Source organism: Mastacembelus armatus, chromosome 13 (assembly GCF_900324485.2).
Source record: "Mastacembelus armatus chromosome 13, fMasArm1.2, whole genome shotgun sequence".
Lineage (NCBI taxonomy): Eukaryota > Metazoa > Chordata > Actinopteri > Synbranchiformes > Mastacembelidae > Mastacembelus > Mastacembelus armatus.
In genome coordinates this window covers 5821391-5847668 of record NC_046645.1, presented here as the reverse complement: position 1 = coordinate 5847668, position 26278 = coordinate 5821391, and the positions used below count along the sequence as shown (strand labels likewise).

The 26278-nt window shown below is 40.3% G+C and overlaps 1 protein-coding gene across 1 annotated transcript in view; it reads left to right on the top strand.

Moving 5' to 3' along the window:
* Nucleotides 1–1344: 1344 nt before the first annotated feature.
* The window catches only part of dner (delta/notch-like EGF repeat containing), a 42835-nt gene continuing 17901 nt past the window's right edge, over nucleotides 1345–26278 (top strand). Inside the window, exons 1-3 of the mRNA XM_026292434.1 lie at nucleotides 1345–2497; nucleotides 25372–25716; nucleotides 25818–25915. Of these exons, the coding sequence (XP_026148219.1) occupies nucleotides 2156–2497; nucleotides 25372–25716; nucleotides 25818–25915 (785 nt within the window). The 5' untranslated portion in view covers nucleotides 1345–2155. The remainder of the gene's footprint in view (nucleotides 2498–25371; nucleotides 25717–25817; nucleotides 25916–26278) is intronic.

Genomic DNA, 26278 nt, shown 5'->3' with positions numbered 1-26278 from the left:
GTAAATGCACCTGTTGTTCCAGGCAAAGTAAAAGAAAATGCGGTTTGTCAGACTAGGCCACCTTCTTCCATTGCATCTCATCCATTCCTGGACTTCTGCAGGCACTTCTGGTGGGGGGATGGGGGTCCGCCTTTTGGGAGATGCTCTGACCCAGTTTTGTAACCATCACTATCTCGTCTGTGTCACTATCACTCAGATTCTCAGCACATTTTCCCTGCTTCTAACAATAAATTCCCGAGACTGCTGGAAATGTTGTGTCCAGGATTGCTGCCTAATAGATCCCACCCCTTGGCAGGTGCCGGTGAAAAAGATAGTTATTCACGTCACCTGCCTTTGGTTTCACTGTTGTGGCAGATTCAAACAGATTTCACTGAGATTTCTTAAAGATCATTTACAGGACAAATCTCAACATGCTGGTCCTTCCATGGGACTCCACTATGGACCAGTTCAGCTGGGTTGGCACAGTATCATAACTGTACTGTGATAATCTGGTTTTTGGAATTACTGTTTAACTTCACTGAAGACTTTCTGTACTCGTGAAGACCCACGTAGCCCTTCTTTCTGAGTGGCAGAGAGTTTTTTTCTGTTTATTGTAAACGAACATTTTCCGACTCTTCCGAGAAGAGTCTCAGTGGCCTGCGTGACGTTGTGCTTTCCATTAGCTCCACCAGCAACAGGCTCCCGCGAGTTTATCCTGCTGCAGTACCTGTGCTCAGGAAGTGGATTGGTGACATATATACTGCACTATGGCAGTGTTCATTATGGAAACGAGTAGGTTAAAGTGTAATGCTCACATAAAGTGAACTACAGAGTTTTACAGTATATTGATAATACCAAGCATGCAATTAAACAAAAAACACAGAAGCTGTGACTTTTACAAAGGCAAAGGTGGAAAATCGCTAAGACTTTTGCTTCCTCACATACAAGAGTGTGTTTTATAAGCAGCACAGTTACTTTTCAGTGTTCTTTTTTTGAAATTACAAATGTTCATATAAATTAAAAACTCACTCCAAATCAATATGATTTACTGACATGAAGTTACTAACATTAGTACATGTTCATTTCATGTTTAAAGATGGTGAATTTAAGTTTTATTAACAATATTAAGAAGTTGTGGAGAACTTTTATAAAGTCTTTATGTTCATGTTATGGTACTCTTACATCTCCCCCACCACAATTTAGAGCAAAATTCTGTACTTTTTAAATTGGACACTAAAACATGATGAGCTTATGAAATACATTTACAGTTAATGGATTCCAAGCTTGTTTGGTTTGTGACCCGTGGGCCCTCTTGTCATACTTTAGTTGTCTATGTTTTAAGGATAAAACTGTAAATAAATTGGTTGGTCACTAGGTATCATTTCAGTAAGTGTTCAAATTCAGTTCAATAACTGAAACATGTTTGTGTATTTTTGGCTTTTCTCTGCCACTGATCTCCCAAGTACTTAAATTGAACTTTGACTTATGCAGAATTTAAATGCAGCACTTTTACTTGCGAGAGAGTATTTTTATAGTGTTGTGTTACTTCAGTTGAAGATATGATCACTTTTCATGCCTGAGCCAACCCTGAACATTCAGACCACATCAGGATGATTCTGTTGCTTTTGGACTGGCCCTGTTATCCCTGGAAAGTGGTTCATCTTGAGGCAAAAGATGAAGATGATTTTTGCCACTATCACCACTCCTCCTCCCCCTCCCTTTTTCCCTGGCTGCAGCCTCCTCCCTCCTTCCTTTTAACCTTCTTGGGAGCCTGGCTTCAAGGAGAGTTTATGAACGATGAGACTGTAAATGAGGTGGCTGCAGAGACAGGGGATGTGTGCATGAAGGTGGGGGGTTCGGGTGGACTGTGTGAGTGTCGTCAGCTCTTGTCGTCACCGTGACTCAGAGGCAGAGAAGAGCCGAGAGCCCTCCCCCTCTTCTCCCTGCCATCCCTACCTGCTCTCCCACAGCCTCCTCGCCATCAGTCTTCTCTCAGTCATTCTGCCTGTGCACAGCTGAGGCTCAGCATTGTCTCTCTCTCTCTCTCTTTCTCTCTCTTTCTAACCCACACACACACCTCTCAGTTGCTGCTGAGCCCAGCCAGCAAGAACAGCAGCTCTGAGGGAAGGAGGAGAAAAAGACTCAATAGAAGAAAAGGAAGCAGATCAACAGGATCATGATGAATGTGTGCAGTGTGCCGGCAGGTCCCTGCTCCTGTCCCACACTGGCTGTACGGAGCTTCACGCCCCCCCTGCTTCCCCTCCTTCTATTACTCCTGAGCAGCAGCAGCAGCAGCTACAGCATCGGGGCCGTTCCTTCCCAGTTCCAGCTGGCTCCGGACACCCCAGCTCCAGCTGAGCCCACCCCAACCCAGGCCACACCTCGCCCGGACCCCTGCGAAGGCCAACCCTGCCTGAACGGGGGCTTCTGCCTGGCTCTCCCCTCCATTGGCAGACCAGAGGACACTTGGGAGTACACCTGTACATGCAGTCAGGGCTTCACAGGACGCAACTGTGAGGTATGAACATTTTCTTTCTAATGTTATCTGCCTGTATGAGGATTAATACTGATCCGTATGTGCGTGGGATGTTGTATCTGAACTTTTGGGAAAGATTGCACAGAACAATCAAACAGTAGATGTAATGCCTTGTGTGTGTGTGTGTGTGTGTGTGTGTTTAGTTCTTTGGGGTTTTTTACCCTGAAATGCATCATACAGAGGAATCAGGCTTTGGCCCCTGTGTAAATAACTTTTTGAAGCAGAAAATATTTGCTTGTATTTACTTATTTACTTAGACTTACTCCAGATTGATGTTTCTTTTTGTTTTGTCTCGAGCATATTAGAGTCACTGCAATAATTTATTTCTTATGTTTTTAATAGAGCTCATGTTTGTTGATGCGTGCCATAAACATTTATATAATACGTGTGTTTTGATTTCCGTATGTGTCCTACAGTAGATGATAGTATGGGAGCGCGTTTTGCTCTCTGCTGATGTTTTTTTAATGGGAGCATGTGCTGTCACAGACACTGAGACAATTGCTGTGTTGCTGTGGCAACAGGATGGAAGAGTGGCAGGTGTGAGTGAAAACTGTGTGTGTGTGTTTGTGTTTGTACAGTATATGTACTGTATGCGTGTCTGTACTTGGACAAACTGCTGTTTTTCTTTCTCTCCTCAAATCACTAGTGCAGAGTAACAATAGATCCCGTTGTGGTGTGAATTTCTATGCCGTGCTCTCATTCTCTGTACTGGGTTAAAAACTCAAGTGTGGGTCTCTTTAAGGGACATTTTGCATGAAAATGTCATTGATATATCAGATCTTACCCCTTGTAAATGCTAAAATGAAAGTACGCCTGATGGTAGCTAAATGTAATTCTCCAAAATCAAAGGTGCACTTACTAGTTTCTTTCAGATCTCAGCTGCTTCTCACCAAGTTTAGATTTACCAAAAAATGTAATGAATGATTTTGTTTGTAAATTTAACTCATTTCAATTCAATTCAATTTATTTGTATAGTGCCAAGTCACAATACAAAATAAAAAATGCAGATTTGACTTCATCTTTTTCCCTCATTATTCCTGCTCTGGCAGTCGTCTGTACTCTGCCTTGTATCATGTCCGATCAGGAGAGAGAGCGAGAAAAACAGCATGAATGTGGATGGTATTAAAATATTACACAATGCAGCATTGTTTCAAATCTGTGACATTGCTGGACTGTGTTTGTGGCACTTCCTTAGAAAGTGATATGAGTAGTTGAAAGAAAAGACAAGATGGATGATGTACTAACAGAGATAAACCACCCACACATGTTGTTACATTCCTTAACATACAGACTTACACAACTTTGTTCCCCTGCTTGGTACACACACACACACTTCTGTTTAATCACTGACATTTAACGGTCTCTGTTATTGTACTTTAGCACTTTATTGATCGCTGAATCTTTTGCTGAATTACATGGGATTCATTTGAACTTTATAATAAGTAGACTATGCTTTTGGAGCAACGGGCTCAGTAGACAGCCAGGCCTCTGAGTCATACTGGGGTAATAGAGAGCATCCACTCACAGCAGCAGCAGAGAGGATAAATGAGTCGGCTGCAACGTCACACTCAGAAACGGCAAGGTGACAGGGTGAACTTTAGCAGAACCACCAACAGGTGGCAGCCATATATTCCCTTGTGTTTAACACGTGCATATGTGCACAGTAAATTTGCATATGCGCGTCTGTCAATCCCGTGTATTCATGCAGACGTATGTGTGACAGTGGCAGGTGTAGACAGGTGAGTCTGCAGACGTTTGCAGACAAGACTCAAACCATTTAATGGAGCGTTAGACCAGAGGCATTAGCACTGTCTCCTTGGCTGTCCTGGTTTCATCTCTCAGAATAGAAAGCAGTTGCAGTTTGTTTCCTCTGCAGCCTGCTTCACTGCTCCCTTCTCCACACAAACCACAGAGGATGATGTTTGACTGGACAATACATACACATGGGGGAAATTTTCATATTTTTCATGTTAAGGGGGGAAAAAAACATTGCTCCTTGATCACCATGACCACAGTTCTTTTCTTCTGAAAAATCCTGAGACAACATTCACTCCATCTTTATCTCATTGATGTGCCAAAGCTCAGGTTCGACACGGCCCCCAAGCCGAGCTCGAAGGGAGCCATTGATTTTGTTTTTTTTCCTCACTTCTCTCTTGCTGGTTGCTTCTTCTCCATGGAAACTGGAGCAGCGGTCAATTGAGATTTGGTGAATGATGTGATTGGTTGAGCACATTGCTGGTTTGCATCTTCTGTCCACTGCATGCGTCACAACACAGATGGTCCAGGAAAGGAGGGAGGGACAGAGGAAAGGGGACGAAGGAGGAGATAAGAGAAGGAGGGATTAAAGAGAGGGAAAGGAGCAAAATAGCAAAGGGAGAGTGAGCTGAGGGAAACTATGGTTCTCTTTCTAAAGGTCTTGCTTTGGAGCTCAGTGAAGAAATGCTGTTGTAAACGAGTGTCATGTACTTTCCCTCCTCTCTCCCTCTCTGTTCTTTCATCTCAATTTCCGTGTCACACCTGAGGCTTGGTTCTCAAAGCAGGATTAGAGCCGAAACTGAACAGTATCTGTAAAACAAAAAGTGAATAGTAGTTTTAGCATTAAAACTAAGTTGTGCCTGTTGATTTCAGGATATTTCACAATGGTTTTAAAATAATCTGGCTAAACTGCTAATCCTGCTTTGTGATCCTGCTGTACCCCACTGGCTTTTATGCTGCGAGCATCAAAGCAGCCTATTACAAACCACTGCAGCTGGCAGCAGGGGGAAACAAGCCAGTCTACTTGTTAAACTCGCTGTGTTTTAATATCGCCTAGCTTGAATATAACCAACATCTTTTCTGGATGGAAGCCTGTAAGTTGTCCTGCTGGAATTCACTCCCTTTCTGTGAGTTATTAGCTTCTCAACCTCTAGCTCATTCATTATTGAAAGGCCTGTAGTGTGCCCTGATGGATTTGGTAACTTGCTCTTGCTTTTCACAGTATCTGGCTGTCATCTGCAAAGCGGATGTGTGGTTGTAGGTGGTGAAAGAGGTGATACATCTGAGGTCGTACAGAAGCAATTTAGCTGTTTGTGCAGCGGATAGGTTTGCCCTAATTTAATGAGCACACTCTGAGCACCTCCGACGTTTGATGAACTGGAGGCTGTTTCTGATTCTTGTTATGAGGATTTTTAGATTTCAGCTTCACTGCTCCTTCTCTCAACACCTAAAGCTACTTTCTCACCCAGTTCCTGCTTCACTGCTTTATAAGCATCATTTTAAGGCTTCTTGCTATGATTATAGTTTGTCTTTCCACCATCAGTGACTCTGTGTAAACACATTTTAACAGAGAAGTTTGATAATTTGTGAAACATGCTTATTCAGAACCATACTGAGAGTTAGGTGTGAAGATTGATATCACTCTCATGTCTGTCTGTACCAAACACCCTGTGGTCTTATGTTATGTTACAATATGTGGCTGTTTCTTGGCCCTGTGTGGTTTCTTCCAAGAAGAAAATTGTACTGTTTATATTCGCATTTTTCAGTCTTGAACAGTTTCAATCTCAGCAAAATGAGAAAAACTAATAGTGGAACCAGTCATTTGCTTATTTAGTAAATTTGGCTGAAGCAGCAATATGCTTGAATTAGATGCACTTCAGCTAAATTCTTGTAATAATTTGATTCCCATTAAATACAATTTTGTTTAATTAAATTACTTTTTTTTAGTTTTTCAAGACTTGGGAATCTTGTGTGCAAGTTTGACCTTAAGGTGGCACAATAGGAAGTTCATTAAGTGTCCAAAGCAGAAAGAGCTCAGCTTTAAAAACATTTAAAGATAAATAAAGATCCTGTTTTTAGTTAACGTTAGGCAGTTTTCACAATTTAACTTGAGATTCATATGATAAACTGCAGCAGCATTAGGAGGAGGAATCATACATCCCCATAATAGGTTATATATGGTTTGGTGAAAGCAGGGGATGTCACTTTGGTGCCTTTGATGCAGCAACTATACTTAAGCAAGAAAGAAAAAATTAAGCTCAGGTTCTTTTATTTACTGCTCTTCATGTTGATATGCTTAGATGTTACAAGGTGGACATGCTGCATTTAAACAGAAGCTTTTGTGGCCAATCGCTTGTGGTCATTTCCATATCACACATCACCTGGCCTTTTGATCTGTGGAAAGGGTTAGAGTCCTTATACATATGGATGATACAGGAGATGGTCTGCAGTGGATGTGAGAGATTCAAGTACTTATGCTCTACATATTAATCAGTAGAGCCGTCTGTGGGTGCACTGTAACAGCTGAAGGTCATATATTTCACTTAATGTGTTTGACCAGGTTAAGGTGATCAATAAGTTTTGCAGTTTGGATTCAATGTAGAATTAACATTATGCAGCTTTTAGCCATCCCAGTGCTGTGGCTCCTTGGATGTCAATGTCACTCACTTGATCAGTCCAAACTGAAATATCAAAAAATCTACTGGATGGATTAGTATTACATTTTCTACAGATCCTCAGGTCATGAAACTTTATTACATCAGAGATCCTTAGATATTTCCTCTAGCACCACTGTGATAGTTCAAATCCAACTACGAGATGGATTTTCATGGAATTTAATTTATATATCCAGGCCCCCCTCAGGATGAAACGTAATTAATCTGGTAATAATTTAACTTTTAATCCATCATCTGGTCAAAAATTAACTTTGCCCAATCTAATAGAAAACTAATAACATTCCCATAAATATAACAGCTAAACATCAGCATGTTGGCATTGTGAGCACATTAACATGTTGATATTAACATTTATATTGAATATCTCTGCATCTCATTATATTTTAGGTCACATTACTTTGACAGATCTCATAAAATGAAAATAACACATGTATTATTTAACTATAAGATAGTTCAAGGTATTAGAAAAATATTATCCACCAGACAATTGGTTACAGAATAACAGAGAATTCATTTGGAAGCCAACTTGTACGCAGCATCAGGTCAAGGATAAAGTCCGTCTGACTGCAGTCATCTTTCATCTGTTTTACTTTTATTCTTGTTTCCCTAAATGCAGTCTAATCAGTCTCTGGATTTTTCAAGCCTTCCTGACTGCAGGTCAGGGAGATTTTTTTTATTGTCATTGCTCATCATAAGCAGAGCCCTTGTGTCCATGTCATTGGCAATTTAATTCTCCTTGACAATGGCAGTGAAACTTCCCTCTCTGTTCTGGATAGAAAAAAATACTCATTAGATTTCTGGCAGTGGTTTTAGTTCAGTTGCTTTTTATTGCTTTTTGTCTGCCCTCATTGCTATTTTTATCTTTAATGGGGCAGCAAGTTGTGTGATGGTGTGACCACTCATGGCATGCTGTAAGAAAAAAGGCAGATCAGCAGTAGCTCACCTCTGCAATATCCCTGTGCTCTGACACCATCACATCATTTCTAATGATTAGTCTTGTTGTTGCTGTCAGTATAAGGACTGCATGTGGAGGGGTTTGTTTTTGGTAAAGTGTGATATGTGAGTTTGTTTGTGTGTGTATGTGTCTGTGTATGTCTAAATGCTCTAAGTGTCCCCTGTGTATATGAGTGCATGTGCTGATCCTCTTCATCCTGTGTTGAAGCTCACATTTGTTACATATTAGTACATGTGCTTGTGGATGTGTGTTTATGTGTATCCTTACATTCCAGGCCTCTGAATAGCTGCTCACGTCTTTGTTCAGAGATACACATATGTGTGTCACACTGTGCCCACTTATAGCTGTTTCCTCATGTTGGAAAAAAATTAAACAGCTTATATAATTAAAAATTGGGCAGCACGGTGACCTGGTGGTTAGCAGTGCTGCCTCACAGCAAGAGGGTTCCTGCTTCGAAACCCAGCAGGGACCTTTCTATGTGGCGTTTGCATGTTCTCCCTGTGCTTGTGTGGGTTTTCTCCAGGTACTCTGGTTTCCTCCCACAGTCCAAAAACATGTATGTCAGGTTGATTGGTGACTCTAAATTGCCCATAGGAGTGAGTGTGAGTGTGTGAGGTTGTTTGTCTCTATGTGGCCCTGTGATGGACTGGTGACCTGTCCAGGGTGGACCCCTGCCTTTCACCCAAAGAGAGCTGGGATAGGCTCCAGCAGGCTCCAGCAGATCCCTGTGACCCTAAATAGTTATAAGCAGGTATAGATAATGGATGGATGGATAACAAACCATTGATCAAAATAAGGCTGAGTCCTACTAGGAGAATCAATTCATCCTTTCCTTATACCACTTAATCCAGTTCTTTATACCACTTAGTCCAATTCAGCCAATAAAGCCAATCCCAGCTGAGATTGGGTGAAAGGCAGTGCTGACCCCATGGAGACAAAAACACTCACATTCAGAGCTATTGGTTAACTTACAGACGTTTCACCTTTAGCCTAACCCCAAACTGTATTTGGACTGTGGGAGTAGAGAAAACCCACAAAGACACAGGGAGAACATGCAAACTCCACTACACCACCATGCTGCCCTCTACAAATCAAATCAAATTTGATAAAAATAAAAATTATGTTCATTGTTTAAGTGGATCCCTATTGGTCATTGTTATGGCAACACCTACTCTTTCTTAGAGCCATACTAATAAAACAGGATTCCTAAAAAAAAACCAATATGCCCATCAAAGTGTCCTAAGCACGCAACCTAGACTGTTTGTGTTACCAGAATTTGAGCCAAGAGACTTGGACACAGACTCTGATCTGTATGAGTGTGTATTAGTGAGCAGAGGATGACTGACAGCACAGTTAGTGTGTATCGTCCTCTGCTCAGACCCGATGACTCAGTAACAGATGCAGAACTGACTCCTGCTGTCTCCTCCTCACACACACGCACACACACACACACACACACACACACACACACACACACACACACACACACACACACACACACACACACACACACACACACAACTTGTCAGTTAAGTGTGATCTGACAATATGTTATTTAATGAAGCCGACTGGGATACAAACCAGCATGCTGTGACTTATGTGTATGCATGTGTGCTGTGAACATCTTCTCCTTGCTGCAGACAATAAATGTCAGCTTAAAAAAATCCTTCCAGGATGAGTAGAGCGCCTCCGACAGAGAGAGGAGCGAGGCACAGTCACAAGCCTCAGGCGTTAGACACAGAGATTAGTTTGTATTAACAGCTGGGTCTGTCGGTCCGTTGATAGCAGAGACGCTGTGGAAAATTTAGCTGTCTGTTGGGGATTGTACTTTAAACATATTCAAGAAAAAATAAATATTCTTACTGAAATAATGAAGTTCCTCTAAATTTGGGTTTTGTTAACAGTTTTTAACTGTAGCAGAAAAAGGGAGCTAGCATGAACATAATGTTCAAATAAGCAAAATTATTAACTAAATTTGGTAGTAACTTAGGTTTGAGATTTTAAATTGTTTTGATTTAATCCCACATATCGTCCCACCTACTGTTAGAAATATTCAAATAACATTTGCTTTCACTTACAGAAATTAGTATATTTTAAATAAATCAACTTAAAAAAACTCAATCAACCTAATTTTAATACACATAGTGACAGCAAAAGGATAAATAAACTTTCCACAATATTGTATTGAAGTCTGTTAACACTTCAAGAGACTGAGGTCCTTCTAAGCGCACCCCCCCCCAAACAAAACATGATTTCCTGTCTAGAGCCAGTGTTGGGTTTGTTCTGGGCTTCTGTAGAAATGTGGCAGTGCGACATGGCTGCCTCCGTGGGAGGAGACCCGCTCCCTATGTAGCTTTAGAAAGCTCATTCTAAGCCTAAGGAAATGCAGTGGTTTGTATTTTCTGGTGATTACACACTAATAACATAATTAGTGGGCACTAAGATAATACTATCTTCCATTTCTAGTAATAGCTCTAAATATTACACATTGAACCTTTAAGTCTCTTTAAAGGACCTAAACTAGCAATGAATACATCCCTCTAATAAATATTGTTTTTGAAGTCACAGTATGACTATTCATATTATAGTCTTGAAGCCATAACTATTGTGCAAAACAGTGGGTAAAAACACACCAATGACAAACGCTGTAGCACTTGATGATGTTCTTTCATTAGCATTAACCTGCAGTGTGTTTATTTTGACTTACACCCATATACACAGACCTATTGCAAAAGGTATTGGAATGTGTATTATGTGGCTGTTATTAGTCCTGAACCAATGCAATATGTATTTGTGTTTGAATTAGCTGAAATCTACAGTGTCCAAATCCCAAATAGACTGAGAAATGCTCTAACACATTTGTTGTAGTTTTTGGCCTTTTCATAGCAGTAGTTAACAGTAACAAACAATACAAAACCTCCAGCCAATGTTCTTTAATAAAGTTCACCAAACTAAACTTTATTCAGGGGGAAAAAGACATATTTGGTGTTCAGATCATCCTTCCTGTCATCCCTCTCTTCCTCTGTCATCATCCAAACATGTTCTGTAGGCGGTGTTGAAAATCAGTCAGATGGTCCAGAGCTGCTCAAACCAAAGGAAAAGCTGCATGTTCACAGTCATGACTTCTGAAAAACATTTTTCTTCCTCTTCGGGGACGAGGTCAGTGGGCAGAAAGCGATGATTCGTATCCAGTGTCACCTCCCACTATAAGGCCTAGTTTTCTGCGGTCTCCATGGCAACAGAGCAATGACGAGAGGAGCCAAAAGATCAACAGGTGGAGAGTACATAACACCAAGCAGAAAATATCAGAACTGCTTCCTGTACACATTGCTGAGGATTTTTTTTTTGTTCATAAATAGAATGAATCATGTAGTTCACATTGTGGCCCACAGGGTTGTCTGTAGGAGGTATGACATGTTTTCTGTGTTGTTGTTATGGTTGTCTGGCTGTATGGTTGAGTTTTTCACAGTATTATTCCTGTGCACAACAGACTCCCTGCTGTTGCCCATGTTCCTGAGAGGCAGGTAAAATGGTGATAATTTACATCAAATTTTTTTGGTGACAAGAAGAACACGATGTTCCACTTCCAGTATTCCCTGTGGCAGCAGGACCAGCTCCAGACCTACTTTTAGTCTGACACAAAGCAGAGAGGGATTTTGGTTATTTTAACATCTGTTACATACCTATTTAAGACAACAAAGTGGGCCCTGGATATTATCTACTGAGGCTTTAGAAATGACAAACGCCTGAAGACACATCTTATCTTTGATTTAGTTCCAGAAACAGTTTTTCTCTCATGTCAGCGCCTGTTTAATCATGCCAGCAGTAGGTGTCACCATTTTTTTTCATACAGTGGCTATTTTGTTTTGCAAGGAACCTTCTGTGTATGTAGGTCAGAGAGAACAACAGGCTCATAGATCCCTGCACAGAAGGACATCCATCTCTACAAGCTGTGGCCAGAGAGACACACACTTTTATGCTGCAGAATAATGTTTCTCCTCCGGATAAGAAAGACATTTATTTGTTCTGTTCTTGCTATTATTACACCCCTTGGATACATAAATCCCAAAGAAAATACTATCTATATTCTATACCACAATACTGTAGTATATAATAACTAATGTGCCTGCTCCTCAGAAACTCACAGTGGGTAGTAAGTTTTTATGCATACAGTAATGATGAAACAGCATGTCATGTAGAGACAGCTTAAAAGCCAAGAGGAGAGCTTCTGTCCCAGTCACTGCTTTGCACAGCAGAGTCTGCTTCTGGTGTAATGGTATGGAAATGGTGGTAGATAGAAACAATACAGAAGCTGATTCTGCTGTTATTGCTATAATTGAAATGAAACCTGACTGACATATACAGACCTGTTCACTGTCAGATCTCAACTGCTGGTTTCCATAAAAGAGACATTATTGTCCTACTCACTTTCCACATTGAGAAAACACCAGTGCAGGTGATAAACTATTATTGTGACCACAACTCTGTCTAATAAACATGCAGACATTATGCAGAGATGGTAATTTGTGGTAAACCAATCTTTTGCTTTACCAGCCTGCCTCTCTGTTGTCTGTTGTTGTAGCTCTTAAGGGTTTTACCAGTCATTGTGTGTCACTGAAAAGCCCACATAATTTACAGTGCCCACTAAGTAAATGGCTTGGTTGTGTAAAATCACTGAAGGACAGTGGCAGCAGTAGTGGAATTTGGTGTTTGGGTTGAGGCGTTGCAATCGAAAAGCTGTGTCTGGAGGTGTTTCTGCTGGTGGGGTTAGCGTGAGGATAGAAAACCAGAAATACACATCCTAGAAGACATGGGTTGTATCCTAATAACATAGATGGTACACAGATATATTTCCTTTATGATAATTGTCATAGTGTACTTGTTTGTCACTGCATTAAATTAAATTAAATTTGGGACAGCATGACTATACTCACTTTTAGTGTCCTGTTTAATCTGAGACAGTGCAGTCATTAGCACTTATTTTTATGTTTAATCAGTAAGTCCAAAAAACCCTTTTAGCTTTTAATTCACTGGCCCGAAGTCCAAAGTTGCAGGTCCAATGTGTAAAATATCAAAAATTTAGCAGCACCTAGTGGTGAGATTGCAGAATGCAACCCTGTGAGCACCTCTCACACCCCACATTTCCATGTGCCAGGGAGGGTAAAGTGACCATCACTTTTACAACAAAACACAATTCCCTGTTTAGAGCCAGTATTTGGTTTGTCCACCCTGGGCTACTGTAGAAACATGGTGGCACATCATGGCTGCTTCTGTCAAAGGAGACCCGCTCCCTACGTAGATTTAAAAGGCTCATTCTAAGATTAAGAAAATGCAACAGTTAGTATTTTCTGGTAATTACACACTAATGACAACGTATTTATGAATACTATATTGCAATTCTAATAATAGATGCTGCTCTAAATGTTACAGATTGAACCTTTAAGTCTTTGTTACCTGCTGTTAAGAATCCCAAATGGTACTTTTTCATGTTGAATGCTGTGTGCAGCTGTCCTGGTTCAAGCTACAAGTTACAGGGAAGTAGTCTGAAAAGATGCAATATTTCACTGTGCACAACAGTGCGTAATATCTCAAGTGTTGTAGTCTGTTCTAGTTGTGACAGCTAAAATATTGTCTCAACAGTAGCACCGAGCTGATATTAAAGTCACAGTTAATCAAGAATAATCGTTGTGAAGGGTCCTCACTAGAGAAATGATCTATCAAGCTGACAAACTATCTGTTGTAATGTGAAAGAGCTTCGTAGGCGAGATGGTGTAATGCCAAACAAAAAAAAAAATGCTCAGGCAGTGCATAGGCTGCAAGAGCAGCTTCAGATAAATTCACAAAAGCCTGAGAGCTCCTGATCCATTTTAGTCACTGTCTGATAGAATAAGAGAACAGCCAATTGTGTCCCAGCCCAAGTCCCCTGCAGCCCTGGCTCTACTTGGATAGGTATAAATAGAGCCTTGCAGCACCACTCTTAAATCATTCTCCTCTCACTTAGTATTCTCCTGACTCCTCTCCTCTTCCTCCTCCTACTCTTAGTCTCATTTTCTTGCATCAATCCCCCTCTGTCTCTGTCTGTTTTGGCATTTGGAAGAGTTGAGAGGTAATTGTCTTTTGAGGGATGATCTCAGGCAGTCGTGGCAGGTTATTTAATGTCATTTGTTTGATGACAGCTCAGAGACCCTGGTGGAGCAAAGCAAGTGTCCTGCTGTGTGTTGGAAAAAACATGAATCTCTACTAACATTAATATGCAAGAAGCAAATAGACAAACTTTGTTTTAAAAAGATATATAGCCATTTAAAATATATTTTTTGGATAGTTATAGCAGAAAGTGCAGTTTCATCTTGTTAGCATGTTTTTCTCCCCATCTTTCCTCTGCTCCTACATTTACATCTATTTATGCATCAAGGCGAGGTTGTAATTTATCAAGGTGCGTGGCCATGTTTGCATAAGGCTTCCTGGATCCAAATTTTGAAACGAGTTGCTCTTTGAAGCTACTGGGCCAGGAAGCGGTGGGGAAGTTTGAGTGAAGCAGGGATGCCGTACACTTTGATGTGCAGAAATAGATAACATTAAAGACTGGCTGACAAAAACACACTTTCTGGCCACAGCACAAGCCCCGTCATGTGCTACTGGATGATACAACCACTTGGATGAGTATAAAGCAGATGACTGCAGATTGTGTTTATCCCAGAGTGATTCGGGACATTGTTTTGGAAAATGTAGGTCTACTGTGTGTATGAGGACAATGAAATGGAGACCAGCCATTGTTGTTTTTGCACCAATTTTTTTCTAATACAATGCTAATAGTCAGCTATTGGATTTTCCATATTTTCTGTTCATTTCTTGTCATGCAACTCATTTGCTGTTGAGATATCTATAGTGTGGACAATAAGATGCATCACATGGCTCTTTATTGTTTGGTTAGTAGCCAGAATATTACTGCATTTTATTGGCAAATCTGTTTCCAGGTTGTAAATTCAACTTATAATGACTCAGTGAATGAAGTGTAATCAGTCTTTCTCCTGCTACACTCCCTCAGACTTTGCTTTGAATAATGGTGTTTTTCATGAGCCTGTTTTCAGTAAAAAAGGATCTCTGCACACCTGCCCTGCACCAAATGACAGACAGACGAAGTTAGAAACTAGCTGCTGAGCACAGTGAGGCATTTAGCAGATATTTTCCTCAGGAGCTGGTGGAAACCAAGACAGAGCCAGAAGAGAATGAATGCATGACCTCCAAATGATGACTGCTTATGTGTAAGCTACTGGTTGCTAACATATGTAGCATATGTAAAACCCCCCTCTGCTTTAGATCTGCATTCGGTTATTGTTATTATTATTGTTTGGCCACACAACTGTTATATATTATCACCTTATTAGATCGGTATAATGGCCGTCATAGCCAACAGATGGTCATCACACATGGAGCAACATTGATTTGGGGACAATTTGCAGAACTGTGGCCCAGAAAACCAAAATATTCAGCTCAAACATACAAAGCAGCATCAGGAGAACTGCAGGGTTGGGTGAGTATTTTCTGTGGGTTTGTCACCATGAATGACTTTTACCACCCACAATATCAACTATACAACTATATACTATATAACAGCTCTACAACTTTAGTGGAACATTATAGTTATTAAAATATTATTAATATAAGAAATAAATGTTTGTATATGTGCTGTTTCAGTTGCCAGTGACATCACCAGCTCTTCCTACATTAGACCTGCCAATCATTCAACAGATAGCAGGACTGACAGCTGACACTTTTTATTCCAGTTTAACTTCACATCCTACGTGGCTCACAAGCTAAAATGTGGTGAAAGACATACAACTGGAGATTTTCAGCAGAGACTTTATTTCTCACTGAACAACAGTATTTACTAAGGGAGATTAATGCAGCAGAGTAATTGTATTGACAGCTCATGATGTTGAAGCTGAAGGTTTTCACAGTAACTGCTGCTGTTGCTTCTGTTGCTGCACTGAAGTTTGAGCCAAAGTTTTTGTTCCACTGGCTGTGTCCAACTCTGTAAAAAGCACAGACATCTGGACAAGTTCATAGTTTCTCAGTGTACAGTTTCTGATTTTACAATATTACAATACAGCAAAAAAATGAACCTCCACTAGAAAAATCAAATCTACTTCTTTTTGATTCTTTTATTCATGTTTTTAGGACATTTATTTTTATAAAGTAGCTACTTTATGTCTTTTTAAAAAAAAAAAAAACTACACAGTCCACCTCCTCTTTTTTCTGTCATTCAATAGCTGTCACTTTTTGAAGGTGATGGCTTAATTCATGCCTGTCTAGTTTGCACTAAAGGCCTAAAGACTGTTTTTTACACTGCTATGTTACCTAAACTAAGGTATCCTTTAAAAAGAGTGATGGGTTATTTTCTGTTGGCTCTCCAAAAGTGTTAATCCCTTTTAAAGAGCCACAGTCCAAAGAAAACAACACAATTATTCAGTTTATTTGCACATTTAATAGATTAAAATGCAAAAAAAAAAAAAAAAAGTCACAGATCCCTGTGCTCTCAGGGTCAATGACTGTGATAGAAAAATGCTTAACACTGAATTGAAAGTGTTAAAAAGGTTCAAGAATTGCTAATAGATAAGTAATAATGACTTTTCTAACACAAGCACATCCTACCAATCACCTGTTCTTTCATTCATGACACAGCATGACAGACGGGGAGAAACTCTCCAACTGAGAAGCTAATGCTGTGTCTTTAAGCCGTGTTTGTACTGACAGCAAAAGTGATGTGGATGCTGGATCATGAGGGGTTTCATGCAGGATGGTTTTCTGACTGATGGGTGTAATAAATCATAACAATAATGTCGGCATGGAAGACTGACAGGATATTGCTGAACTGCTAAACCAGAAGCTGAAAACACTGCATTACCCTGAATATGACTGAGTTGATATTGTTGACAGGATAACACAAGGGTGAGACAGGTGATTACCTTTCTCTTTGAAAATGCTCAAAACAACATGTGATGACATTTAATTATTTTTAATTCTATCCATGTGTCCCGGCCAGGGGTGTGTACCTGACCCTACCCACTGTGAACTGAGCAAAAATGCTCAGGTTACCAGTCCATCACAGGGCTGATATAGACAGAGACATTTATTTAACCGTAACCTTCATACCTGACCTGTCTTCTTTGGATTATAAATACTAAAGGGTAGAGTTTTGTCTTTTGTCCATTTATTAGACAGACTAGAACTCATTGGCCTGGTATCTAATGTCATAATTAAGTTTTTCATGATAATGAAATCTGGATTGTTTCTTCAAATATCTCCTGAGGTTACAGTGAAAGAAGAAGCACCTGTAGAAAATACCCCCCTCCAAGTGATGAAAGTATTTATGCCAAATTACAGGCAAAATGAGAAGCACTTATCTTGTTCATATTTTTTCCACCATACACACCCCAAGATGAAGCAAGAGTGTTATCCACTATAAAATTAACACTAGCTGCCAGCCATGTCCTAAAATATTTACAGGAACTGTGATTCAGGTGTCTTTCAGATTTATTCCACACAGCTGGTTTTCCACCAGTCTGCTGTAAAATGAAAAGAAGCAAAGATAAGACTTGTTTGTAAAAATGCCTCTTGCTTCCATAGGGTTTGTCACATTTCTGCAAAAGTACTAAATTATTTAACACAGCGTTGCATCATAATATGAGTATTGTTTAAAAAACCCCAAAACTCAGCTTGTACTACTGACAAGCTTGTAGTCTCTTTACAGTATAAGACATTTTGACTGTCTACAAGGGCGAATCCATTTAAAACAGTTTGTTAATTACTCTGAATTTGTATCTCAGAAGCTTTAGTGTCTTCATCACCTAGTGTCTAAACAGCTTCTCTGCTTTGTTGAATCCTCTATGGGCTATTTGTTTTTTTATGCTTCATTCAGCTCACTTCTGCTGCTTGGCTCTGCTTAAATCCCTGAGTCACTCTTCTTGTAAAGCAGGGATGCACTGAGGGAAACTGCACCATTTTCCTAGATCACAAAGCTGGAGTTGTGTTGCACTCGTACTCATTCCCATGGCTTTTTAAAACTTCATATTTCCACAGTAGTACATATTCTGTTGATTATTACAGTTAATTGTGCACAAGAAGCAAATAAATGGTTTTCTGAATGCATTTACTGCATTTTTGGTTCATCTTTATATAACCACATTGATACCCAGGGCTTCAACCTGGAAAAAATATCGAGGGTGGAAAATCTGCTGAGGGATGATTTCAAAGTATTATTTTGTCACTATTAGAAATGAAATATTTTGTTTTAGCTGGATTGTGGGTGCTCATTATGCACTGCACCTTTGAGATAAAAATTACTGCTGGCTATATGAAAGTTTAATTTGGTTCATCTAGCTAATTGCTGTGTGATTGATTATATAATTACAGAATATTTGTTCCCTGGCTGTTATAGTCTCACAGTCCTGGTTGTAATGACTGAACTGTGGCGTTGCTGTGTGTTTCATAGCTGTTTGATGTGTGGAGAATAAGGTCATTATTGTTGTGTGTTTTGTAGGATATCTGGCCTGTGTGTGTTACAGGGGTGTGTTTTACCTCCAGCCTTATATCCTGATATTTGTTCTGCTCCTGTGAGGTTACGCAATGCAGAGTTGCTCCAGTTTCTCCCTGTAGACTTAAAGTCAGTGATGAGCGAATACCTTATAAATACATTCACAGACAGAAGATTGATCTAGATCGGGCGCATCAATTTTTAACTACATCCCTCATTAGCAAAATGTGAAATATAAGACCCTTGTAGAATTATCACACCAGCACTGACAAGTAATGACTCTCCATTTTTCTTTGCCTGACACATTTTAAGTTCACTGACCAGCCCATGGATTATATGAAACAACATCCAGAATAATCGGCAATTATATGTACAGTTACAGCAATAAAATAATAAGCAATTTAATGGATGTGTGTATGTTTTCTAGCATAGGATACATAGGCATTTTATGAATTCCCCATAGCAGTCAGAATACCATGAGGTGAGCTTTATGACAAAGTGTAATGTGTTAGAAACCACCACAAAGATTTGAATTTTTGTGAAGACATTTGTGATTGTTTGTTTAAATTTCTAAAAGAGTGACTTGTTTCTTTACGTGTCAGGATGGGTTGTGTTGCATCCACAGAATAAAAAAACAGGACACAGATTAAATCACTGTGGCTATGCTCCCTACTAAGCATGTTTCCATCTTATGAATGATGTGCTAAAAGGTTTGTAGAGATGTTCATAGTTCCTGGGTGATCAGTCTTAAACACTTAATCCTAATGTCTCGACAGCTAATGGAAAGATCGTCAATAAAACGTTCATCCCCCACAGGAGGAGTGATATTAACATTAGATCCAGTCTTTTCAATTAGCAATACTGGGAGGTCAAACTTCACGAATCACGTGATGCTCAGCTCGAGTGCACACAGTTTCCAAGAAAAACAGAGTACACTGATTGATTTGCAGCTTTCAATAGGGCAAACAAACATTTCAACACTACTGCCAACAATTCAGTTTGCCTAATAACAAATATTAGCATGGTGGTCTTAGCAAGTGCCCAAACCGCTTTTACGAATCGACTGGTGTGGCTGTAGACCTCTAGTCTGGCTTGGTGACACTTTTATGCTTAGGCTGTTTCTGGGCTCCCATTCACACCATACTTTACATAAGTTACACAAAATATTAGATAATGATAAGTCAGATGATAATATGATAAGAACAGACTGAATGGGAGCATGCAGGTCAAGGTATATTATCATCACCAATGACAGCTGAAGCATTGACTTGGAGTTTGCAATATGTTTCAGTGGCAAATTAGTAAAGTCAAGTAAATTTCAAAAAGCCAATCTCATTACAACTCAACATGTCAGACTCTTCACACAGAAACCTCTTCTTATGTCAACCTTTCTACCAAATGACAGCAGTGTCTCGCAGCTACTCCGCTCCATACAAGCTGATTTGTTTTTCACAAGAATGACAAACAGTCCACTCTGATGAGTGTCAAGAGATCTGATCATTCCCTTACATGAAGACTTCGTGTGTGTTGTTTTGAAGGGTAGAGAATGAACACTGACTGACAGCGTCAATGTAGGCAGGGCACTGAAAAGCATTTAGGCCAAACATCCTGAGATACTGGTTTTGTCATTGGTGGTCGAAGATTGAAAAAATGACAATCTGCAGGTAGTCAAGACCTCAGTTCTTGTGAAGGTAGAAATTCTAGAGTTGAGTACTCCAAACAGCAGCACAAACCCCTCAGTCTAACTGCTATAGATCAATGCACTCTATTCTTGGAAATAATTCTGGCTAAGTGTCTGTTGTTTTCCAAATTGCAGCTCTGAATCATCTAAAGAAGGGAGCTATGAGGAGGTTTCTGGAGACATGCTGGCAGTAGGGTTCAGACTTCACCAGTTAGACCAGCAGCAGATGCACTGTGGCATATTATTAGAGAGACAGCAGTGCTCCACATACGAACCAACCTGCGTCCCTTCATCTCTGGAGGAGACAAATTTATCCTCTCCAAGATCCTACAAAGACACATTTTTTTATTTCAGTGAAAGGGTTTTCATGAGAGAGTAATTAAGCAAATACGATCTGTATCTGTTCCCCCTTCACAGTAGGGGATGTTGTCACTCTAACTAAGGCAAAATGACAAAATGGTGATAAAGAGCCCAGGATGTAAGTGTGTAAGTGGATTGCAGACTCTTTGGGCTAATAATGAAACTGTGCGTGTGGGGAACGGGTCTGGTGGGGGCCTGAAAACACACACACATACGCACACACACACACACACACACACACACACACACATTTACATCAACTTACATCCATTTCCCGGAGACTTACATTAACCTTAACAACTACTTGTCTGAGTTTGTGAATGTTTTAATGGGTTTCATCGCCACAGTGTGAACAATACCAATCGTGTGCGCACACACACACACACTCACACTCATTGTGTATTTTACTGTGTAGTAATTGATTTCATGTTACTTAGCTACTGTAGCTATGGTAACACATCATGATCATTGTAATGGAGTTGCAGACAAACTGCTGCGTGATCATATAAGCATCTCATGGTGCCAGGCCATGAAAGTATGAACAGAACTGCGCATGGGGCTGCAGTGGCCAATGAATATGGTATTGTGAAAAACCAAAAATCTCCATGCAGTCAAAAAAGCATTGTCCTCATTAGAACACTGTATTTATAAAACTCTCCTGAGCCTACAAAGCCCTCACTATTCATTCAAATCTGCAGTGTCTGGGATCCAATTAATATAATTCATGTGTCATACACAAAGACACTTGTGTGTATATGTATTATTGCACGTCTGGGTGAATGCTTGTCTTCCTCTGTTGTACTGCTTTATATACTTCATTTAAAACACCGGAAAGCTTTTTGCATGTGATCAGGTGAATAATATGACCACTGAAGTACAGTTTTATCACCTGCTGCTCAAATGAGTCACCCTTAAACAGCAGGTGGTGAAATGCAGCATCTGGTTTACTGCGGTTATGAATCAGCTGAAGCTCCATCAGGGTTGGAGGTCCATAGGAACTTAGCTACTGAGTTGCTGAATGGATTAGCTGCCGATCCATCCCTTCACAACAGTTTTTGGCATTTTATGTGAAACTTACAGTACAAGTCTTTGACCAGCAACAGTTTGTAGAATCACTAGCTGTGCAGTAGTAGCCTCAATAAATCAGTGCTTTCACTACAGTAATTATACCTTTGTAGTAGCAGTCTGGGCTTATTTCTTAAATATTCAGCAACCTGCAATATAACTATAATTCACCCCCTGAGTAAAGTAATATGAGGAGCATAGGCTGCATAACATTTATTAATCTGTGTGGAGAATTTCTTACTCAGAGGTCAGAGGACAACTTCAGATCTCGTAGACTGGTTGGGATTTACTAGAATGACTTGTTCAAGGACACTTCTGTGAGTTTGCTATCTGGACTTCTTATTGCTCCTTGCTCCTCTATAGACAAATTTGGCATTTTTAATCTTTATCTCAGCATGCTGTGCCCCGACTAGTACTCTATAAATTGTGCCATCTCTTAATCGAAATTTGTTAATTGGAAGTTCTTATTCTGCTTATAATTAAAACCAAATTAGATTTCTTTACTACAAAACTTCCAAGGAAATTATGGACAGAATCATTACTGAAATGCAAATTCTTGAGAAAGTGAAGGCAGCGAGAAACTGAATTTCTCGGAACTTAACTTTTTTCAGCAGTTATAAATATATGCTACTTTAACTCAAACATTATGCATTGTCTTGTTTTCCCCATTACTGAAGCTATAACCCACTGACACGGCACATCAGCTTTTTTGGCTGCGTGATTGGAGTGTAAACATTCATATAAACATCTATTTTTGTCAGGATGTTGGGAGAATCTTCAATAAAAATGTGACGCAGCCCCACTATTATGTCTTTGTTAATTGTTAGAGGATGTCAGGCTGTAATCTGTGCCTCCTGAAAAAGTGTGCGTCGGTTCATCTGGTCGATGTGTCATGCTCATTATTTTTGGTGCCACTGAGCTCAACAGCTGTACAGGATGTAGGTGCATGCTCAGCAGGCTTAGTCAGCCATTTGTGCAGGTCTAACTTCTCTAACTTACATTATTGATGTGTTTGCCTGTGAGGAGATTGTGATGTTGTGTGTTTAGTTTACACTGTTAAGTTAAATTATCCATTTGCAGCTTTTCATTATTAAGTTATGATATTCCAAATGCATAAGCGTACAGCTGAAGTCCTGATCATTCTCCACACTCTCTCACTTCCATTAGTGATTTTATGCTTTTAAGCTGCTGCTTGTCTGTTTGGTGTCTATCATTGTTTCACCTCCTTGATGTCAGTCCAATTAAAACACAATGTGCAGAAGTCTAAATGTGTCCCACCACACTCTGAAGAACTTATGAGTCTGCATGTGAGTGGCATGTCTACAGAAACATACTCATGCAACCCTCTACCAGGTTACGCTGATGATGCTGTTTACCTCTATCTGCCTGTATTGATCCTCCCTCTGCAGGGTGACCATCCTAAATTAGAAATAGATCACAGCACCTTGCGAAGCAATTAATTTGGCCTCAGAGGATCTCTTTGTTCTGTTTGTTGGTCCATGTGGGAATATAGATAAAGGAACTAATGTGGGTTATTATCAGCTGCTTAGAAGAAATTGATTCACATGGTCTGCCAGAGCCCAGGGCATGTTGGTACTAGAGAATAGCAAGCAATATGATGCAGAAAGATAGGCCTAAGCATATAAATACTAATACCACCAGGTGCCACAGCAAGTGTCATGTACATTGCACAGCAATGCTAACGTATTTTAGGTTTGGCTGATAAACCATGTTTTTAAAGCTCTTGCACAAGCATGTTTCTGTCTGATTAGGGTAAAGTCAGGGGGAGCAGTGCTGAGTGATAAAAGTGCAGGTTGTCCCACCTTAACAGGTGCAAGTGCAGATTAAGGAAAATGTCAGTCATCTTTTGTAAACACCTCACGTGACATGTAGTGACAGTGAGTCTCTGACTGACATTAATGAGAGAAGCCACAAACCAGACATCTTAACCAGACATTCACTTAACCTATTAGTCCAAAGTCCAGAATTGAAGACTGCAATAAACAAATAAAAAATTCTTCAACTGAGGATGTTTTATTGGCTTAATCAATCTACAATCTAACATTAAATAAAATTTTACATTCATGTGTAAAATCTAATGTAATCCAGTAAAACAACTCAACTATACATTTTTATCAAAGATCATATTCACTTTTAGAGAGAGAGAGATTAGACTGTGTATTATATTGGGTTTATTGTTGTACAGTTTTCTTCAACATATCCAGAGTTTTGTCCAGATTATTAGAAACGTGTTTCAACTGCATGTAAATCAGGAAAACAACATTACTCACATAACTACAGTAATAAATAGCCTATAGTTGAATTAACACCTTGTGGTAATTTTAACAAAACTAACCATTGATTGCATTACATTGCATGTGGTATATATGTATTCTAGTAACTATAGGGTGTGTCAAAACAGCACAATACAACAAATATGTGAAAATATACTTGTGCTTTGTTAGAGCACATCTGTGCAGCCTGGATGGAAAATGCTGGGATGGAAGAGAAATCAGAAGCGACAGATGAAAAAGGTCATGAGCTCAACTCTAATGCTTCCTTTAACCCAGACACGCCAATGTTGCCGCACTCTAAAGGTTGACGAACTCAATCCATGGTGCTGGAGATAAGAGCAGAAGGATGTGTGAGGACTGAAGAGTGGCCTGCTGGGAACGTTGGGACTGCTGTGCTTCAGAGCTGAGAGAGAAAGTTTGATATAGGCTTTGCAAGTAAAAACCTGAGAGAGATTAGCACTAATGAGCTGTGCCTCAGCCATGGAGAGAACGGACTGTTAATGACACTCTGTTGTTCTGCTTCTCACTGTTTCTGTCTCACACACAAATACACTTTTCTACAAACACATGCTCAAATGCACATCTACAGTACATGTAGTGAGGATTTGTTTGAGCATCATTACTGCCTCTCTGTTCAACCTCTCTCCAGCCTGGGTTTTAGTTTTTCTCCTGTCTTTATTAAAACTTATCTGAGCTCATTTGAATCAGACAGCTGGAGCTGCAGATACCTGAGGTTGTTTAAATTAAATAATAAATAAACACATTTTCATAAATAAATAAATAAATAAATAAGAGGCAGTAGGATTATAGATTTTCTTTAGCCTAAGAAGGCTCTGAAAGCCAAACAAAAGACAACACTACATCAGGCAGGAAGCTTGGCAAGCTGGGCTTTGTCCTCTTTCACCTTAAACATTCATACCAAAATATTTTACTCCAAATATGATAAATTATTGATGAAGGAAACCAGTATGAAGGAAGCTGTCAGGGCACGTTTTCTTCATTGCTGCATGACAGTGGAAACCTTGTTTGAGGACAAAATGCAAGTGTGTGTGTGTGTGTGTGTGCGTGTGTGCGTGTGTGTGTGTGTGTGTGTGTGTGTGTGTGTGTGTGCAGTTATGTGGACAATCATCCTGCTCGCAACTGTATGCATGAAGGAGTGGGAAGATTGAGTGAGAGACACAGAAATGTCTCTCTGCACCAATTTATTACAAACACAGTGTCAAAATGTAATAAAAGAGAAGAGCAGAGGGGAGGCAGTAAAGTGGCAGAGTCAGAGAGCAATAAAAGAAGCAGCTGAGTAGCTGAGGAAAATGATCAGCCAGAGTCCAGCCTCCTTATACAATTTCTTCTCCTTCAATGGTGTTTTTAGTACCACATAAAATGAAATTGTATCTTGGGCTTTTACTGGACAAAAAAATGGGGCTAGGATGGTAGAAGACAGCAGGATGGCAGCAGTACAAAACACCATTAGACGGTAATGCTTTTCTTCTGCCTCTCTAACTCTTCTTGTTTTTGTTTGTTTTCTCTGTTATTTCAGTTTTTCACAGACCCATGTGCCAGCAGCCCCTGTCTCCATGGAAACTGCAGCCGGAGCGCCGGCGGGGAGGAGGGGGAGCCGGTCTACACCTGCGAGTGCACTGAAGGCTACGAGGGGGAGAGGTGTGATCAAATCCTGCTGGACCTTCCAGCCGCTGTCTGGGACCCTGCCACCCCCTCCGCACCCGAACTGGCGACTCCTGTAGCCTCCACCACCGCTGCTGCCACTCAGCCGCCACAGCCAACCACCGTCGCCTCCACCACAACGCCGGCACCTCCCACTCTGCAGCCATGGCAACCCAAACCTGGGCAGAGGCTGCTGGTGGTACCGTGGGAAGCAGACAGGGTATGACAGCTTCCACGCTAAAGTCAGGCCCCTGTGGGTGTTATCTTTAAAATGTAGCTATGAAGAAAACAAATGTTGCGTGTTTGGTGTGTGTGTTTCAGGTGACCGAGGGTCTGCACTGTGTGAGTCCTGAGCTGTGTGAGCTGACATTAGGAACACTGACTCTGTCTCTGGAAGTGCCTGAAGAGACAGCTGTGAAGTAAGAGTACAGTACCTTTTATGACTGGGATCCCTTTAAAGCAGGGCCAGCTTATCTCTCTGGAGTGCCCCTGGGTCAAAATATAGCTATATAGTTATGGTCCCTATCTCTGCCCAGTTTCTCCCACTATCTCCTTTTGCCTTTAACTGCTCTCATTCACAGTTTACGCATCATATCATTTGTAGTCTACAAATGATAACTTCATAATATTTGCCCAGGAACCCAGTAACCAACCAGTTTTACTGCAGTGGAATACTATCCTGATACAGGTTTGCATTGTGGCAGTAAGTCTGTGGTAATTTTACTAAATTCAGAGATGAATACCCATCAACTGATCTAGCATAATGAATCAAATGACCACAA